This window comes from Labrus bergylta, chromosome 2 (genome assembly GCF_963930695.1).
Source record: "Labrus bergylta chromosome 2, fLabBer1.1, whole genome shotgun sequence".
NCBI classification, from domain to species: domain Eukaryota; kingdom Metazoa; phylum Chordata; class Actinopteri; order Labriformes; family Labridae; genus Labrus; species Labrus bergylta.
The window spans coordinates 29,876,687-29,898,278 of record NC_089196.1 but is presented as its reverse complement, the minus strand read 5'-3'; the positions used below and the strand labels follow the sequence as shown (position 1 = coordinate 29,898,278).

Here is a 21,592-nt window from a genome sequence, read left to right as displayed (position 1 = left end):
ACGCAATGTAGCGAAATACATTTACAAGATGGTTGTCATCACTTTGTTCTCTTGTTGGTGAAAACAAAACTGAGAAGATCAACGAGTTTACGGATGAAAGCAGGGGGTGAGAAACAACGTGACGGAACGACCTTAATTAAAAGACCAGGATTTACAATCTTTTTTTACACACTGAGAAAAAAGAGAAAAACAGCGCTATGCATGGAAGACATTTTGAGGCACATACGTGATGCACAAACATTTAAGCCAAAAGCAAAACAAAAAAACATAAATAGACTAATGTACAGGACAAATAACAAATATATTAATAAAGCACAATAAATAGGAAGATAATGAAAGGTCAAAATGTCAAGCTCAACTTGTATAAAAGGCCACCGCGAAGAGGTCTGTTTTATGCAGCAATTTGAAAGTTTCAGTGGATGTGGCGTTTTTGATGTTCCATAAGTTAGGAGCGGCCACCGTAAAGGCTCTTTTACCTCAGGTTTTTAGCCGACATAGTTGAACATCCAAAAGCATCTGATGAGTTGAATGCAACAGCTCGGATAAGTAGGACGGTGCCAAACCATGTAAAGTTTCTAAAACAGGTGCTAACATCTTAAACTGGATCCTGAAGGTGACAGGAGCCAGTACTGGCTTGATGTGGTCACGTGGGGTCCCTCAAGGCTCCATTTTAGGCCCCATTCTTTTTTCTTTACAGGTGCTTGCTAATATTTCTTTGCATTGTTTTGAAGATGACTTACAAGTCTACCTGCCAAAAAAAACTAATAATAACTCTATGCAAGCCTTGCTGAGCTGTCTAAAAGACGTTAAATCATGTGTGGAGTAGATTTATTTGGCAAAGCCAACACAAAGCATTATAAAAAATAACAGCAGTCGTCAATAAAAGTGTGAGAGCATTGGATATATATCATATATATATATATATATCTAAAAAAGATATGCTTTAGTGTAATTTTAAAAGTAGGGACAGGTGTGATGGACTTCAGGTCAAAGGTTAGTTTGTTCCAGAGAGAAGGACCCCCGTAACTAAAGGCCCCCTCTTAGGACTTTGATTTTATTCTGAGCAAGGGCAAAAGACCTCCACCCGATGACCTGAGGGCGCGGGTGGGGCTGTAGCCTGTGAACAAGTCAGAAATAGACTTGGGAGATGAACCATTGAGTGCTCTATGAACTAAAAATAGGACTTTGAAAGTGTCCTATGGGGGCCCGGAAGCCTAGTGGTTAATTCCTGTGCCCCATGTACAGAGGCTGTTGTCCCTGAAGCAGGCGGGCCGGGTTCAAGTCTGATCTGTGCCATTCTTTCCCAACCCTGTTTTTGACTCCCTGCCTCCTTGACTGCTCTTTCTCTACATAAAGGCATCAAAAGCCCAAAGATTTAAATGTTTTTTACAGGGAGGCAATTTCTCATAAAATTGTTGTCTGTTAATTTCTAATTGTAGGAATTGGAGTGACGATAATGTTTAGCTGTTTACTTCTTTATTCCGCTTCTTTGTTTATTGTTTGTGCACCAAAAGTGAAGCTTCTAAAAATATATTGAGGTAAATTGTTGTCTTTATAATGGCTGAAAAGTGTAGTTATATGTGAGCGTCATGGCAACACATGACTTACCCTGAATCTAGTCACATATGGGGGGGGCGGATAACCCTGGTGAAGGTCACCAGCAAGGACTGAAGACTGAGTGAGTGGGGAGGAGGGGTCAGCTGGAGGGCTGAGGGGTAACAGGGGTCAGCTTCCAATGGAAGGCTTAAGACCTTAACTACCTGCTATGTCTGTCTCAGCATCCTTGACAAACAGAGCTTACTCCACCTCCCGCTGGGTCTCCTCTCCAGCTGTTCCCTGCACCTCCACCAAAAAATCCTCCATCCTGGCCTTTTAATAATGTAGCCTTGTTAACGGTGACATTTGCTAAAAACATGGCGACCATACCTCCATCTGAATTAATGTGACTCGAGGTGAGAACCAGCATAATTTGTCTAGATTGCATATCTTATTGTGAAGGGCACTTGCTGTGTTTATTTAAACAGCGTGCGTACGACCTCAGTATATCTCCATTAGCCTTGAAATGGGCTAATGACACATTGTGTACTATGTTACTTACTTTGTCTCCATTAGCTTAAAGTGTGAATGGTTATTAGTCTGCTTGCACTGACCTGTGACTTCACATACACGCACACACACTTACATTATTGGCACACACAGTATTGGCTTGGGTGATTTGTGACCTCTTTCCCTCCTTTGCTGCCATCGCATTCGTATTGATTTCTTCTCGTCTTTTCCCTTTGTCTCTCCTCCTTTTTCTTCCCGCTTTGATTTCTCCTCTCTCTCTCTCTACCTCTCTACCTCGCTCCCTCGCTCTGGCACAACTCCTATTCTCCTCTGCTGTCTTTCCTTCAGCTTTCTCACCCTCGTCTTTCTCCCATGTCCCATCTTTTTGCCGCTCTCTTTCTCGGCCTCCGTCGACTGAGATTATTAGATTTCAATTATGAACAACTATCAGAATTTCAACAAAAGTTGCGTGCTGACAGGCTGATTTTGTGCTTTGGAGTGTTTTATTTTTTTGTTTGCGTACCTGAAAATGCTGCTCAGTGTGTATGTTCATATTTATTTGACTCTATATATGTGTGTTTGGTTGGAGCAGACCTGCTCTCGTGTCCTTAAGCGGCCTAGGTCACGGCCTCCACAGAGCAATGGAGGACATAAGTGTTCCTGCACAATGACATTCACATGTACACACACACATAGAAACACACGCTTGAAAATACACACACACACACTTAGAGAGGAGAGGTATTCAAACATGCACCAGGAGGGACAGGGATGATCAATCAGTGTCGGAGTGGGAGCTATTAGGAGAGAGTACACACACACACACACACACACACACACACACACACACACACACACACACACACACACACACAAGCACGCAGGTGTGCACTGAGAGTGTTCAATTGGTCACAGACCAGTGAGTCTGCTCCGTCGATGTCCTGCATGATTTCCCTCCATCGGTGAAGAACTCAGTCACTCTCGTCTCTCTCTCATCCTGTTGTCGTTTACCTTTCCGCTCCTTCTCTCTCCATCTTTCTCTCTCTTAGGATAGGATAGGATAGGATATTTCATTTAATGTAACACACCACTTCCTCAGATCTTCAGGCTGACCATTTTCAAATCTGAACCAGTTTTAAAAATGATGGAGACCACAGACATGAGGACAGTTTTCAACAGATTTAATCATTATAATCCTCTGAACGCACACATTAGACCAGTGATTCACAAACTTTCTGCCAATATTGGAAATATTTTCCAAGACACCCCGCTACCCCTCACCATACACATTAACATTGTCTCTAAAAAGTAGAGAAATCCACTTCATAATGTCACAACAGACTGAAAACACTAACAACCTCTTCTACTGTTTTACTCTTACATAACACAAACTCCAAAATTGCAGTGTTTTCTTACTTTATATTGGATATCAACTGCTGCATTAAATGTTACCATTTTAAACAAAAAGTGTAAAGAAGTTGTGTGTTTGACTGCAAATTAAAAAAAGAACAGGTGTTGTTGTGAAGCTAACAAGGTGAGAGTGTAGGTGAAGGTTTTGTTACCGCTGTGTGGCTGCAGCAATCACAGTAAAACTACAAAACCCTGCACTAATCCCTGCAGGGGGAGGCAGTGTGTTCACCTCCACAGGGAGGTCAGAGAGTCGGCTCACCTACTGAACACCCCCCTCAGGAGCTTTCAGTTTGCATTCAGGGAGCTGCTCACCGACCCTTCAGCAGGACACATTTTTGCACAAACAGAGACTTTAACTCGTCTCTTTATTTTGTCTTCTGCAACCACACAGATGCAGCATTTCGTTGCAAACCTGTTTGTGTTATTGCGTCTTCCATGCTGGATGGATCCATCCTGACCTATAACGTCTTTGTCTTTGACTCTCTCCCTCTGTGCCTGTGATCAAATAATAATAGCCAGTGTTGACTTCTTCTGTATCCTCTGTGTCTTCTCCCTTCAGGCCTGTCTGTTTGACCTGCCACTGATCACATTTTAACATCACATCCTCTGAGTGCTTTTTTCCCCTACCATGTTTCAACATCTCTTTGTTTTTCTAAACCATTTAGCCTCAAAGTTCCCGTCTCCGTTTTTTTAATGTCTGTCCCTGACTCGCTCGCTTTCTTCTTGCTGCCTCTCACTTTTTTTCTTTTCCATATTTTGGATCATTTGATGCACAGAAATGAAAACTTTTGCTCTCTGATCCGTGCTTTCACATGTCTGTTTTCTTCATCTGTGTGTTTTTCTGTCAAAGCCCAGCCATGGAACATTGACACCAAGGGAAATAGAAAACAATATATGGAAAAGAAACATAAAATGGACCAACAAGCTGATTTACAACGAGGGAAATAGGGAGATGACAGGAAACACATCTTTTAGCTTTTAACTGGTGACATGGTCAACATAGTATTTTGCTCATATTGTGTTGTCAGAATCCATTCAGTTTGTCCACTAAACCCAACGATGCAACAACGTTTGTCCAATGGATGACTCATCTAGTTATTTATAACAAGCCTATTAATTATTTTGACATTTTGTAGACTTGACCCAGCGTTTGCCTGCTTTTTGTTTGACTGGCAGTATATATTTTTAAATAAAAGCAAGATTTTCTGCCTTTCTTATCACTGCTTTAAAAAAGCAGTTTATCTTCAGTTTCTGCTCCAACATTGTTTCAATCTGCGTCTTTAAGCTGCTCATGACAAAGCTGATTAGTTTGAGGTCTGACAAATACAGTAGCCTGTTAAACACTCACTTATCCTTACTCTTTAAGCTATGCAGAGTCAGGTTGTGAACATTTCAGACACTTTTTGATACCACATGTCTTAAAATGATGTGATCTCTGCCATTGAAATGATGATATAATCAACAAGTAACCAACGTTTAACAGATCTTTGGTCATATTTTCAACCCAAACCTGCCAAAGGTGAGTGAGCAGCTGAGAGGTATTAAAAACTCAGGTCGGCAAATCTGTGAGTTTCTCAAGTTCTTTTGGCTTATCATAAAGACACAAAAGTCACATTTACATCTCTGACAGACAGAGAGCAGAGGAGGTGACGCGGTCTAAATTTCACAAATACATTGGCAACGTTTCAGTACCAAGACGTCGCCAATGTCTTTGTGCAATTAAGCAATGTGCAAGACTTTGCTTGCAATGTAAGAAAATGAAAAACCCTGCCTTGCCCCTGTTTCTATTTAAGAAAGCTGAGCCCCCCAAGGACCCGCATTGCAAAATCCAAAATCAACGTCAATTTGAATTGTTTATTTGGATAAAACAACCTCAGACAAAGCATCACAATCCCCCACTGAGATCTTTGCCGCCCCCCATAAGGGGGCCTGGACCCCAGATTGGAAACCGATAGAAGCCTTTTGGCCTTTTTTTCTGTTGCCATGGTATTGACATATACTGTAGGTATGGAACTTATTTGATTCTTACTAATATTGCATCAAAGTACAAATATAATAGAAATTCAGTTTTCTGAACATCTGACGTCTTTATGCAGATATAATCATCAATTCCTTTTACATTTGAGGGCAGCTTACATAATAGGTAATAGATGCAAATTGCAGAGATGTGATTGTGTCCAGCAAAAACATATTCTGTGTTTTACCGAAGTCAGAAATCATTTAAGAGTTCTTGAATGTTGAAATATTGATGAGCGTGAGTAATTCCTGTCGTACAGCTTCTCTTTTTAGATCTTGTTTTTTTTTTTGGCTAAAAGTCCAAAGGACGGAACCTACAGGTTTTCTGAACCGCCCTACTCATTAAGATTTTACATTTTTCGAAAGGCAGCTGCACACAGATACAGAAAATATAGTATGTATGTAAAGCTTTACAAACCGTCCAAAGCTGTCTTTGAGCGTCTTTACTTCCAGATCTCATTGTTCAAAGCAGAAAGCCCGGACCTGACAAAGTACATCCTGCTCCTTTTATACTTCTTCTCCCAGCTGACAAGTAAACTTTGTTATAAGCATTGACACTTAAGGACTAAGAGAAATATTCGGGGGTTGTGCGCAGCTCTGTGATTGATAGAAATGTTTGTGACAGTATCCACTTGTCCTGATACTTGTCTTCCATTTTTCATCTCCTTCCTCCCCCTCACCTCCCCCAGCTGACAGCGCTGGTTTTGTTGACGTGAGTGACTGTCATGCCACAGAGACCCAAACTTCCCCGCTTGTCTTCTTATAACAGACTGATGTGAATGCTCTGAGCTCTATATCCAAATAAAATCAGACACCGAGTGATCTGGGACTATTGAAGCCTCAGGTAATTCTGTCACTTTCTGCCCGGCAACTCAAGCTTTCTGAGTTTTGCATTGAAAAAACAAATTGGAACAACTTCCCCAGTTTCATCACTACGACTCCCAACGCGGCGCCATGCGCGTGTAACCTCTTTCTGTCTATTCCCACCTTTTCGCTGTCATCTGACATGTTTTCTGCAATGACACGACTGACAGAAACAAGGTAACTCCTTTCATGGAAGATGTAGATAGATGTTTATTTATGATGCTTACAAATCTGTGCTGCCAAAAGTTTGTTTTGTATGTCGAATTTCCACTGTTTTATTTCCTTCTCATTTGAAGACGAAGAGACCCTGGAATGAAACATTATCTTTTTTGCTTTGGTCCTGGTGCAATTAACATCCAAAATGAATGCGTTCATTATTTGTATTCGCATTAATCATGTGTAATTTTGACCCTGTGGGTGCACCGTAGTTAATCCACTGTAGTGTCTTCCTGCAGCTAGAAGGTAAATATAAAACACAACAACTCTGCGCCTTAGAACGGCTCATTTCACTTTTATAAAACTCCCAGACAGCTGAGTTGATGAGTCAAGAGTCATATCCACCATGCGGCCCTGCGTCCACCTTTTCTGAGTGCCATTATTTTCCTTTTTTTTTTAATGAGGAGAGTGAGGAGAGAGCTTCCGCTGCAGTAGGCGGCCGCCCAGAGATGTGGGGCAGTGCCCAGCATCTTTTTTTCCGAGCTCTACACCTTTTTTGAGCAAGTTGAAACTCTTTCACCTTTTCATTAAGGCTCTGTTGACGTCACCGGTGCTCTTTTCCAAATAGAAGATAGTCAGTGTTTTTGCTCCCGCAGCCTCTTTGCTCCGTGTCCAGACACAAGGAGGACAAACATCCTGTTTATGCTCAAAGTGAAGGAAAAAACAGTGTCAGACATACAGCAGCCGTTTTTAAGAGGCTTTTTTAAAGGCTTTTTTAAAGTTCCCTTTAGCTATTTTCATTTAATTTTCAATATTAAGCAAGTTGAGTTAAGTTAATTTAGTAACTTTCGATTTACCTTTCAAAATAAAAACAGGTTCCAAATAAAAAAGTTAAGTAAACTTAGATTGGGACAGTACACAAATACAAAATTGAAGCCTAACATAACCTAACTTTTTTTTTTTTTGCGATGAGAAAAGACCATTCAGAAAAAATTGAAGGAAATCAGTAAAAAAAAAAAAAAAATGTAGGTTCGAGTTTCTGAAATTGACAGTTCAGGGACTGCCTCCAAGCCAGCAGGATCTGATTGGTGTATCTTTCCTGGCCTAGCCTCACAAACAAATTGAACACATTTCATCATTACAAACATTGATTTCCCCGACTGGGAAACAAACTCAGCTCTCCTCGATGTTCTCTGTTTCACTCTACAGTATATACGTCCCATTTTTGTTTTGTTTTTCCTCTTTCTTTCTTTTTTTTTCCTCCCATATCCCTGACACCCTCTGTGCCCCCTTTTGTCTTCAAAGTAATATCTCCTTGTTTCATTACATGCAATACCTTGCAACAAATATCCCGGTTTGCCCTTCAGTCACTGACTGACATCCCTAACAATAATTTATGGTCCAGGTATCAGCATGTTGCACTCCTTCCACTTTCTCTCTTTCAAAGTACTGCTGTGACTGCAGTTATCTTTGCAAAAAGTGAGTTATCTCGCTGATTAAAGCAGGTTTCAAGGTACATGTTTGTAAGTCTCTGTGCAAACATCTGTTCTGCTGAAGGGTTGGTGAGCAGCTCCCTGAATGCCAACTGAAAGCTCCCGAGGTGGTGTTTCCAAAGCAACGTAAACAGTGGCGTCGTCGGCATATGGAGGAATACTTGAACATCCCAGTGATTAAATATCATATTTCCTGCTAATAACGTTTGACCTTCAGCACTATGAGCCATATAAAAAGTGACGCACAAGCTTGAAATGTGCTTTTTGTATTCTCTTTATCTGTTTTCAGCACAAGCTTGCTTACTCCCTACCTCCCACTGCGTCTCCAAATCCCACAGTCCCATTAATGCACCATCGCGTACGCTTTCTTTGCATTTGTTTGAGTCCATTTGCCATCACTGTCGCCTGGCTCTATGAACCATTCACTGTAATTGCCTTACTTTCCTCATTACTTTTGCAGCACTGCTCCACCACCTCCCTGTCCCTTTTTGTCCTTTTTGTCCTCACGCTGTGTTTTTTTTTTTTTTTTTGCTTATTGCCTCGCCTGCCTACCAGTCGTCTCAGCTCCGGTGTTGGCTTCTCTTGCTCGTAATAATTGCCTCTTTGCCTGTCGTAGTTTTTACCTCTCATTTTTGCCGCGTCCCTCGCTCTTTCATTTTTAAAGCCATAACAATCTCCCTCGTTTGCTACTTTTCACACACAAGTTTTTCTGCCTTTTGCTCTCTGCCCTTAAAGTGTCTAGCTATTATCTGCTGTTGTGCCAGCGGTACCTTTTACAACCTTTTTACTCTCCCTGCCTTACTTTCCCTCTTTGCCCCCCGGTGCCAACAATGCTATATAAATTGCAAACTACAGAGTTACCTCTTTCCATCTCTTCCATCTTCATGTCCCCTCAATAAGTCTTTCTTTCTAAGCCATGTCCCCCCCATCTCCCTGCTATCTTCTCAGGAAAGCTTGTGTAACCTCTCTTACTCTTTGCCCTCCTGGGTTTCTCTTCATTTCTCTTGTCGGCCATTAACGACCTTTAGTTCAACCACAGTCCTGCTCACTGGATTTCACATTTTGCCTTCCTACTGGTCCCCTTTGCCTTCACGCCAGCGTGGCTATACCGTCTCTCAATCTCTCCAGTGTGCAAGAACTTACCGCATGTCCTCATAAGTAATGGGCCCGAGTCTGATTTGCGGAGCCCCCTAAGAGATTGTTGCTTTGGTCTTTGGAACACTGCTGAACCTGAAGTAATCTGCCATGATCTTTAACTCCCCAGTCCCACATACTTTAACCCAAAACCCATTTTTATCTCCTTTCCCTTTTCCACATTTCATTGCCCTCTCTCACCTCTCATTCTGTCGCCGCCTCTCTCTCTCCCTCTCACTCTGCTTCTGTCATGTTGCTCTCCATTCACTTCCCCTCTTTCTCATTCTCCTCTCGTCTTTCCTTCTAGTTTGTCAGCTTAAACCCTTTTTTTTTTTTACGTTATCAGTGCTTCTGTGCTCCCTCCTCCAACTGATTTCTTACTGCTTTATTCCTTTCCTTTTGTCATGCATTTCCACTTTTTTTTCTATCAGTATCTCTTTTTTTTTTTCAGCATCCCTTTTTTCCCGTGCCACCTTATGTTATTTTCCTCCTCGATCTCGGCTCCCTTGCACTCCTGTCAGTTAGATGCTGCTATTTCAAACCTCACACTTATTCTGCTCATGGTGCTGCTTTCAAAACACAACCGAGAAAAGAGGGAATTGGAGGAATGGAGTGAGCTAAGTGCAAGAAGTCAAAAAGGAACAATCTCACAAAGTTTACATTCAATCTGGAGTGAATCTTCACTGTGAAATGACCTGGCTGTGCAAACAGCAGCAGATCTTGTACGATTATCCTCTGCCTCTATTAACTCTCAGATACTTTTACTGCGCAGCGCTTCGGCTTCTTAAGCTAACATAAAAGCCATACACCAGAGCAAAAGCTTAAACACACATTTGATTAGGCTTTTTCTGGAGAATTAATGGCTAACCGGAAAACTAGAACTTACGACTTGTTTGTATGAGTCATCTTTAGCTATAGATTCTTAATTTCTGCTGATGTTTCAGTTGACTCAACGGTGCTTTTTTCTCTTTAATCTGCAGGTCTGGTGGTGAGAGAAGCCAGTATAGAAATCACACGACAGCAGGTGGAGGAGCTGTTTGGTCCTGAAGATTACTGGTGTCAGTGTGTCGCCTGGAGCTCCGCTGGAACCACCAAAAGCCGCAAGGCGCACGTCCGCATCGCATGTGAGTACACGCTGCTGTCAGCTCGCATGTGAGGAGAATCTGTTAGAAAATAGTCATGCACTGGAATAAGGAGGCAGTGTAAGAGCACGTTTGAGTTCATGATAATTATACCAACAACTGTAAAATCACTTTAGATACATCAAAGGTCCTTTACCCCTCCAAAAAAATAAAATATAAATGTGCAGACCAACACACAAAAACAATCACACAGATACTGTAATCTCCTCCAGATGCTCATTTGGATGTTTCTTCTTGATAATGATGATATGCAGAATTTTTATTTTTTTTCCTGAGGGAAAAAAAAAAAAAGAAATTCACTCTCACAAACATGCAGGACTTATGGACATGCATTAATGGAGAGCTGCCAGAGTAGAGATGCTACACACTGCTACACAGAGTTGTTGGGGGTTCGGTGCCTTGCTTAAGAGAACCTCAGCAGAACTCAGGAACTGCACCACTTACATATTTTCTTCTGCACCGGGATTTGGACCAGTTACCCTCCGGTTCACAACCCAAGTCCCGACAGACTTGGAACTACTGCCGCCCCAAAGAATCACAATTTTGACTGTGCTTCCGTTTCATGTCCAGAGGGTCATGAATACTACAAGGTATACATTTTTAGCTATTCACTTTAAACTAGTTGGAAAAGCCTTGTAGTTTGGTATAATCGTCCCCAAGTGATTCATGGTGGGAAACGTTTAAAAAGGCCCCAGACTTATCTTTATCACTTTAGTCTACCATCAGCAGCTTCCTGTTATGGTCTGCTGAAGTATTTAATATGACGACTGGGAGTCTGACTATAAGGTCACCGAGAAGAACAAGACCCGTCCAGGCTGAATATCATTGTAGCAGACAGCGTTACAAAGTAACACCGCATACACACACATGATCACATTTAGAAATCCTTTTACATTCCATCAAGAGTCCAGGGTTAAGAAAGGGTTAGATACTAGTTCTGAGTGATGGCCAAAGGATGTTTCTGCAGCAACTGTGTCACACAGGAGTTGAGATATTCACTCAAAAAGCCCGGTTTGTTCTTACAAGTTAGGCCTCGTACACCAGGATGGATTGTTCCTTCAAAGCTGCTTTCACCGGCCTGAGAATTGAGCCCACTGCAGTAGTTTTTCCGAGCGTCATTGCTCTGGTCAATTCAGCCATTTAAGACAACAGGGACTTGTCTGAGTGCTCCGGTTATGGAAAGGTCAAGCAGAGAAGAAATACCAATAACAAAATCGACCCCTCCTCCTCCTCCTCCTCCTCGGTGTACCTGGCTTACACTGACAGGGTGGCTCTGCTTGAGTGAACTCTCAAAAGGACAACTGGGGGCTTTTGACAGAGTCCATTCAGCAGACTCTCAGGACAAGCTGCACACATGCCCATGCGTAGTACTTTAACAGACAGTATCACTCTAGCAGACACGCTCGCTGGAAATCCTCTTTTCCCAGGTTGGTCTTATCCATTGCTGCAGGAAGAAAATCCATCATGTTGACTCTTGTTTTTTTTCACTCTGGCTATTTTATTTGGCCATAAATAGGTCTTGAACAGTTTTACTTTTGCAGAGTCTGGTTGCTACATTTATGTGCATGCTCACTTTCACACATTTGGAGAAAAGCTTGAAAAAAATGCGCTTTTGGTCGTTCAGTCATTAGAAAAAAAAGCTATCAAAATAATGTTTATACATCACAGTCTGGATGTAGGAAACAGGCATAGTGAATACGTTTACATACTGTGTTAGTCCACAGTTTAGAGGTCGGACAGTTGTGTCGCTGTACGACAATATCATATTTGTCAATTCAAAGCTCTCTTTAGCTTTAAAGTCTGTTTGAATTTAGAGAATAACATCATCACTATCTGCATCGCTCCCGTCTGTGAGGACGCTTCACTGTTAGCAGAGTTAGCGACACAGACAGAAAATATCCTTTAAGCTCCTCTAATAACCTTTTTCGAATGGAATGGGCCTCCTAGGGGTGCAATGCAAGCTGGGTAATGTGCTGTTTTTGGCTTTCGGTCTGGCTGACACACACTGAGAGAAAGATGCAGGCTGGAGTATGCAAACAGGCGTCTGAGATTCTCCGAGTAAACGTACGTTAACACAGACATGAACTCATAACACTGAAGGCTACATTGTACCGTTGCCCTTTTAACAATGATTAATGAATACAAACATAACATTTGTGGGTGTGAAAGAGAGGGAAGATGTAAGTGTTGGCGTCACTTTTCGTCCGACATTATCTCAATAACAGCACGGCGTACATGCTCCCTTTAGGGCCGAGGCTGGGATGGCCCAACTGGAACTCTGAATTATCCTGTGAGGCATGAAATAAATGTGGGCACACATACTTCTGAATGGCATCCATTTACAACTTCTGTCTCCACTTTATTTACTGAAAGAGGCAAGCAAGTGGCAACCTTAAAAAATTAAGTCACTGATTGATATACCGACGAAAGCTACTCCCAGCATGTTGAAACTAGGCTGCATAAAACATGGACATAGTCTCAGTGACATCACTCGTTGGTTTCTGAAGCGGAGTTTTGAAGCCCAACGGGGATGGACGCCAAAAAATCTCAATTTAAATTTCAATCAGTCTAAAATAACAGGCAAAGAGGTGGAGCTGAGGTGGGCGATTATCCTCCTAGCAAAGGGCTACAACCAGCTACGCCCCTTAATTATGCTTCCTCTTAAGTCTTAGTGTAATCAAAACAGATGAGTTATTAAAAAAAACCACAGTATGCACCAATAAAGACCTTAGCTATTTAGACAACGGCTCCTTAGTCCAGGCTGTAAACATTTTTATTTGGGACGTCAAAATGGACATTTTAACATTTGTGTCAAATACAAAAAAATAGCCTGATATCCATAACCTAAAAAAAAATCACACAGCCTTTTATATAATTTCAAGCACAGCAGACCTATGCTGGAGTTTCTGAAGAGGAATAATGATGGAGTCGCTTTCATGGCTCTTTTTCCTTCTCTTAAGATCTCTCGCCTTCTTTTCTTTTTTTGCAACGTACATTTTTTCCCCCCTTTGACTTTGCCTTCCCTGCGTCCTTTACTTCCCCTCTTTCTGTTCAAACAGTTATTTTTCCCTTAACCAGATCTGATTACACTCAGCCCCCTCTTGCGATAACCTTTTACTTCAAATCGACCCAACCCCCTGACCTACCCCGCTTTCCACTCCTATTTGGATCTACGGTTGTGATTAAAATGCTTCCTGGCAGCTCGAGCTTGCTGAGCAAAGTGTCTTTTCAACCGCACCATGCAACAGCAAATTCAGCATTTCTCTACCGCATTCCCATCTCTCCGCTTCCCACTCATTTTCCTGTTATTCCCTTTCCCATTGTCTCCTTCTTTTTAAGGGTTTTCGTCTTGCTTTTTTGTTCCCGTGCTCCCTCTTGTACTCCCTTTTTTCTCATTCTCCGCCATCTTTGGCTGCGTTATTAACTGTAGATTTAACACATCAAGGCATTTACTAAATACTCAGTTTGTAGCTGGATAATGGCAATCAGTGTTGTGGCAGTAAAAGTGTCAGACACACAATCAGATATATTAAATCTCTGAGTGATTTGCTAGTATACGTATTTGGAGCAGAGCACTTAAGCTGAGTTATAGGCAGTGCAGGCAGCTTAATTCAAGTTTATTAAGCAGGTGACACCCAAGCAAAAGACAAGTTCACACACTCCCTTAATAATGACACACACACAAATGCAGGCTTGTAGTCAAGGGTGAGTGAGACAAACACACAAATGTGCATGCAGAGTCAGTCCTGATCTTTGGCCCTGCAGCGATCGGGTCAAGTCTCTCTCCTTCAAGGGATTAGCGATATGTCAAGGTCACACACCAACATGCACATACACACACAAACACACACACACACTCACAAGAATATGCACTTACACTCAGACACACATGAATTTCAGATGATGGCAATTTGTTCTGCCACCTTCCACCGAGACATGTGTGTGCATAGCAATCAGGAGTGCAGACACTCGGGGACCCAGAGACACAGGCGGCTCCTTGTGTCAACTGGAAAATGTCTGTTAGTGAATTTTCTCCTGTTTTGTTTACGATGCAAATGTCTCGGCCGTGTGTATTCTGCTTTTCCTTTAATCATGGAGGAATTACACCGAGCAAAACAAGTCTTCACAGCGGCGTCTTCTGTTAATTTCTAAGCACTGATTACACCCAAACTTATTTCCGCTCATGAAGTCTGAAGCATGCACGTAGTTTTGCTAAAATTTAGTCAAATCATAAGGAAACCAACATTTCTCAGCACAAACTGCTCAAAGCTCACCACTTTTACTGATATTTTACCCTTTTTGGTTGCACTTTTTTGTTATTTTTTCTAACCGCTGAATTGAAGTATTGCAAAACTGAAACAAACCAGACTAGTTGTTAACTCCTTTAATTCACTTTTCTCTTTTGCAAACACAGTCAGCAAAAACCTCCATCCATGCATCAATACTGCCTTTATCGTTTGGGGTTGTGGGGAGCTTGAGCCGATCCCAGTTGTCATTGGGTGAGAGGTGGGGTACATCTGCTAGTCAATCACAGGGCTGACATGTAGAGACAGACAACCAGCCACACACATTCAAACCTACAGGCAATTAAGAGTCACCTATTGACCTAACGAGCATGTCTTTGGACTGTGGGAGCAAGCTGGAGTACCTGGAGAGAACCCATGCATGCTTGGGGAGAACATGCAAACTCCACACAGAGAAGCACCTGTCTGACGGGGATTCAAACCAGGAACCTCCTTGCTGTGAGGTAACAGTGCTAACCACTGCACCACCATGCAGGCCTAGTGGCAATTGGTGTTGTGGCAGTGACAGTTTGGACGACCGTGTCACTAAAGAAAGTTTGCAGGAAAGTAGATAATAAAGGCATCTGTTTCATCGGCAGGCCCGTAACCATGTTCTAGTTATCATGTGTGAGGAAGGAATAATGTATTGTCCCCCTCCTCCCCACCGGATTGTTGATGGACGGTCTGCCTCCCCCCACCCCCTTGCTCCCTATCCCTCTTCCTGCATCTTATCCCATCTCTCCCCCTATCCCTTTCCAACCCCGGCGCAGTCTAGGCCTGTGAAGGCTGTTTCATCATGAGCCGGGGATCCGGCCAAAGATTTCTGTCTTTTAATAAGACAGTTTTTTCTTACCACTGTAACTTTTGCTGCTTTTCTAAAGTGCTCATGATGGATAAGCCGGGTCTTTGTAATATAGCAATAAGTAAGGTCTTTTACCTGCTTTTTGTAACATAACAATGAGTAAGGTCTTTTTACCTGCTCTTTTGTAATGTTAACAAAGAGTAAGGTATTTTACCTGCTTTTTGTTAAGTGTCTGAGTTGACGCTATACAAATAAATTGAAAATTGAATAGTGAAAAACCTGCAGGTTTTCTTTTCTCTGAATGACATCATCAAGATAGACTTGGTTTCAGGTTTTGAGAGCGACTTCACGGCTGTCACAAACACTAAATAAACATTTTGTAGAGAGAACGCGTAGTGTCTATTTGTGTAAGTGGTGGTTATGATGTCTCACCATTGCTGTAAGCCTCTGAGCTTTCTCCCAGATGTCAAGCACTGCTTCAGTGTACGCTTAAGTGTTAGAGTGGAAAGCCACAGTGTTGATTTAGTCACCTATAGGAAAGTCACTTTCTAAAGTCAAAAAATAACCCACACATATGTACATTGTACACACAAAGTCTATACTGTATGTTTGTTTTTAAGGAGACGGAAAGGACTACTCTTCAGGAGTTTTTAAAAAATCTGTACATTCAAAAAGTTTTTTATAAAGGAGTGTTTCAAAAAGAACTTGATAAAAACTTAGGGCCTGTGTCCAGTAAAAGGTTTTCTTTTTTTTTTTTGTGCTGGCAGCATCCATGACCTCAGTTTCAGAACGCTTCTCACCGGCACTTATTGTTGCTAGGTTACGAAAGTTAAGTCTGCTGTCCCTTTGTAGTGATTGTTTGGTCCATTTTAATAGCTCCATATTCTTCATATTTTCCTTTATTCAAGGAAATATCACCAAAACAACATAAAAACTATGTAAATTAATCATGTCCTGGCAGAGGCAGAGGCTCTAGACCTGAAAATTGTTCCCTCGAAACGACTAATCTGATTAGTTTGTCCTCCACCATTGTCGTTGAAAAAGCTGACAACAGATGTCTCGCCCCTTCTTGATGCTGATTGGTTGGCGAGGAAGAACGGACTCCTGCTGTAATTGTTATGTGTTGTATGTCTGTAACTGACCATGATACTCTTTTAAATTGCATACTAATTTATTCATTTAACATATTTGATTTATAAAGGCAGAATCCAGAGGAAGCATCGTGCTACATATATGTTTGGCAGATTAGAGTTTGGACTGTTGAAGGAAAACCCTTGACTGATGTGTTGGGCTGATCTCAGGCTGTGGAGTGTTGAAATGACAGGGTGGGAAGTTCAAGAAAAGAACTGGTCTGAGTGGAAAGAGACTCTCTGAAGTCACTCAGTGAAAATGACGCCCTATGTAACCGCACCGAAAACTGGCTGTGACGCCCAAAATCACAGTTTACGTTCTCGTCTTCCTTTCTTTTTTGCTCTTCCTGTTTTGAAGCCTTATTGCCATTTGAGGACGTACATGAGTGGCCAAAGATTGAAACACCATACCCACTGAAAGGGAAAGTAAACTGCTGCAAAACTAAAACCGTCACATCTTGTGGCCTAGATTTTTTCAAATTAGTTCGTCCATCAAGCTATTATACAAGAACACTTTCTGACAGACTCTTCAGTATTTCAAGCTCTCCTGGTAAGACATCCTGAAGGCACAATAATGCACCTGATTATCGTAACCGACTTGGCTGCCACCGATGGAGCGTTTCATTGTTACAACTGTGATTTTATCATTTTAAATAAATGTGTTTTAATTACAAATCACTTGACATGTCCCAGTTCTTCCATTTTATTCAATATCATCTTTCCCTCGTGTACTTTTTTTTGACTAACATTGCATTATATTCTCATTCAGAGGTCTGATTGTTTCTATTGCATGTCATCATGTAACAAATTAGACGTCAGAATGATCCTCTGTGAGACCTTTGAGAGAGCGCTGTGCTTGTGCTGTTTTCTTCCCAAGCATCTCACATTGCTCTTTATTACTTGAGCGGCTCCACCAAGGGGGAAAGCGTTATGATTTGGCACGGTTAGCATTCAGGCGCAGGCACCCATTTTGGATAATTGCTCTGAAATTTGCTTATGTGGAGGTGCCTGAGGCAACAAACTAACCGCAAACATAATAATAGTTTCAGTTTAGCATGTGGATGAAGACGTTTTAGACAGAGAGGGAGGGGGAGGAGTGAGACACACAGGGAGGGAAAGGTCTTATGACATTGGTTTATTTTCTCCTTTCATACTTTACAAGGTTGCCCTCTGTTCTTTTTTTCACCCAACTTTCTTTCTAGCTTGTTCAGTGAATTTATCTTTGCTTTTGTTATATTTATGAAGGTGCATGGTGTTATCTGCAGTTTGGAAGTGAAGTGGGGGTCAGTGAATTGATAGGACACAGCTGTCCCCCTTCTCCTGTGCATATATCTCCCAGGGGATGTATTTGCACGCATGCACAGAAAACACACAAACACCTTCCGTTGAAATTCACAGTCCCCTGGTGTCATGAACACAATGTCACATTCCCTCTTCTCTCAAAACACGTTCTCCCAAACTCACATGCGCTTTTGCTACCAAACTGCTGAATTTCAGTGTGTCAGAGCCCACAAGGTTTGCACTGTGTGTGAAAGTATGTGCATTGGTGTGTGTGTTTTCTGTTCATCCCCTGAGCAGAGTGCTTTAATCTGCTTTAATTTCATTCTCAATCTTTATGGAAATCAACTCTCCAAACCAACTCCTCATTTCGCAATCTCCCTTACTAATTAAGAGCAGGAAATTGTTCCTGGAATTGGCAGGCATGAGAGGAGTGCGTCTCATCCTTCAATCACCTCCTCGTTTCTCCTCCTGTCGGCAGTTTGTTTTTTTGTACATTTGTGGTGCCCCGTGCGAGTCTGTTTTTCCTGCCCCGCTGTGAGTATCTTACCATATGTGTTCATGGTTGTTGTGCCTCCACGTTATGTGTCGTTCCTGCTTGTTTTGTCTCCGTCTCCTGTGTGCATCTCCCTCACTGTGACAGTATCTTTCTTCCACATCGTTCTCTCTTTGTCTTTTTTCCTGTCTGTACGTGTGCCGCTGTGTGTTGTGTGGGTAGCCATGTGGTGGATTTAGGGCTAAAGCTTTGGGTGATTACTCCCATAATGAACCATCATGCTCTGTTCAGGCTGTCATCCCCCACAGGGATTGACTGTATTATGAAGTTATCGTTCAGCCTCAGCAAAAACTCTCTGTCCTCGCATAACTCTCTAAACCAATATAGCTGTACACACAGAATGTGGTAATGATTAGATTTATGCTGCATGAAATTAAACATCATCATTCAGGTGGGAGGAGGTTGTGGAGAATTTACAGATTTCAAAACGTGGTCTATTGATGTACCTATAGAAAGCAGACTGCTTGTTCAACTCCCAACAAACCCTCGCCATGATCATTTGTGGATCGCTTTACACATTTTCATTTCTTGCATGGCAGAAGAGTTTCAAAATTACGAGTAGAACAGACGACTAATTTAGAGGCTTGCTTCAGTCGTAACTGTGATGTGTATAGTTTTAGCTCTCAAACGTCTATACAATGACTTTTCATCCACTAATAATGACTAATTATGGATCAGTCTACACATTTATTCATTTATTTTTGCATTTTTGGATCGATTTATGCTTTTGCAAAACATTTTGCAGTAATTATAGGCTGAATTTAGGTAATATGTGGAACTTGCAAATTGGGACAGTTAAGTTTTGAGATCAATCCCTATCCACAATTTTGGGCTTCAGCCACCTAATATTTTATTAAACTATTAAGTAATTAACATTTCCTTAACAATACAATACAATGCATGATTTGTTCAGTTCAGCATGTGTGCATTACTTTGAAAAGCGCTGACTTTAAACCCCATGTACTTTTTAGCTTACCACATATCCCTCTCCTTGTATTAAGAGTAAAGCTAGTATCCTGATGAAAGAGATGTAATCAAAGTCAGATTGATGGCCAGGCAGTGTGATGGATTGCTGCATGGTTTAAGGAGAGATAAGGCAGATAAATAGAGATGATACAGGGTGGACTCACTGGCACAGGCTTCTGTTGGATGGTTTGTTTTCAAGAGTGGGCTGGACATGAGAAAGTCTTTGATGAGTAAAAAACCAAGCAGGTGGTTTTGGGATTAAGAAAGAGAGAGGTGCTCCTGCTGTGTGCTGCCAACATCTCCCTCCATCCTCCTCTTTCTCCCTGCCTCTCATCTTTCAACCATCCACCTGCCGCCCCCACCTTCCCTACACAGCCTACACTCCCATTTCACCTCTCCTCTCCTTTCACTCTGCCTCCCTGTATGTCCGTTAGCCGCTGTGAGGTGACTGTCCTGATGAAATACCCGGAGAGAGACTCCGAGTCGGCTGGTTCAGCATTAAAAAATGTTCTATCAAGTGTGTGTGTGTCTGTGTGTGTCCACAAATAGTGCACAACGGCTGACTGAGAAGGTGATTAAGAGTACACCTGGGAACTAGGGGAGTATAAGGACACAAGGATATCACACACACACACACACACACACACACACACACACACAGACGCACACACAGACGCACACACTGTGTCTCTCTACGAACGTTTTCTGTATGGTTATAGAAATTTAAGGACAGGGATTTGTCTTCCATCGATGCAGGTATCCTTTACAAACTTACAAAGTGACTCATACTCTTCAAAGTGAAAAAGTTTGTCGTAGTTTATATAAAATCTCAAAGATGGTGTCAGTTACTGCTGCCAGATCAACAAACCTCTGGATATCACTCTGAAGTACACAGATCATATATCTTGAGCTACATGTAGGATGCCAAAGTAATTCATCATCTTCACTTGCCGACATTTGTCATAAATATGATACATGACACATAATCATCCAGATGGAAATCTGGCTTGCACACCCACGCAGTGACACGAACACCCACATGCATGCCCAGTGCACTTATCCATGAACATGTGTACACAAAGTAATATCTGCAGTAATGTACACGAATGCAGATATATACGTTTTGACCAAGTGGCAACCTCTGGAGTTGAAGAATGATGTCAAGGAGAGAGGGCTAAAAAACTGCAGTTCCTCCAGTGTCCACCTGAGGCTGGCTGCAAAAGCCAAGAAATTAGAGCCCTTATGAAAATAATGATTTTTACACAAGAATTTAATGTGCTTAAAACTTGGTTTAAAAGATGAATTTGTTATCAATAGCTCATTTCTTTATTGGTTGATTGGTGTGTGTTTTCAATAACTCATCCGTTTTCATTTAATGAAGTCTAAGAGTTATTCAGAAATTTGCATAATTTGGGGCGTTAATGGTCTGACTTTGTTTCTGGACTGGACAACAGTTAGGTGTGGAGAGCACTTCTAATATGGCGACCACCATCTTTGGGCTTCATAACGCCATCTTAGACTACATCCATGTTTTATACAGTCTATGATTTGAGCACAGAAATGAATACCCCATATTTAGTATTTTTTACATTTGTTTTATCACTACAGCAAACTTTTAATGCTGTTGGTGTTTGTGTACTCAAATGTTTATACACGACTTGAACGGGTGGAAATGGCAGTTTTTCAGAACTTGTTATCGAGATCATATTGCATCTGTAAAGTCGTGGTTGTTGGAAAAATCTGATCATAATAAACCTCAGAGTAACACCCAGAAGATTGGATGAAAAATAAATTCACATTTCCCCACTTCATCCCCTCCATATGTTCTCATTCAGAAATCCATCACACCATCTGATCAGCGCCATAAATAAAGTCACCTGCTAAGTCCTGCAACACTGCAACCACTCTCAGGTTACAGTTTGTTTTATGGCCTTTTTTTTCTATGGCAGGCTGATTATTTTAACATGTGTTCAGCTCAGCTGCCAATATGTGGATACATGTATAGCAGCTGTAGATGCAGAGAGACTGGGCAGGGGAGCAGAAAAGCAGTGAATTATGTTTTTTAACTCGGTCCAAATGGTTGAATAAATCAAACTACAGAGAAACGAGGTGAAGAGCAATGAATAGGCCAATATAGACACTTAGATGTCTGTTAGTAAAGTCAAGAAGAGTCTGTTTAACATCTCAAGAATGGCCGTCCCTTTTGAACCCCCAATTCATAAAATGCTTTCTATTGTGAACAAACATGTAAAGACAAATGGCAGCAAGACAAACACGGATTCAGAGACAAACACAATGAGCATAAAGATCAGCTGT

General features: G+C 41.6%; 1 protein-coding gene across 2 annotated transcripts in view; it reads left to right on the top strand.

The window, feature by feature from the left end:
• LOC109989159 (netrin receptor UNC5C-like) overlaps positions 1–21,592 on the top strand; it is a 230,594-nt gene that overhangs the window by 117,913 nt on the left and 91,089 nt on the right. For both annotated transcript variants that reach the window (XM_065951374.1, XM_029278676.2), the window contains exon 3: positions 10,100–10,243. In XM_065951374.1, the coding sequence (XP_065807446.1) occupies positions 10,100–10,243 (144 nt within the window). The remainder of the gene's footprint in view (positions 1–10,099; positions 10,244–21,592) is intronic.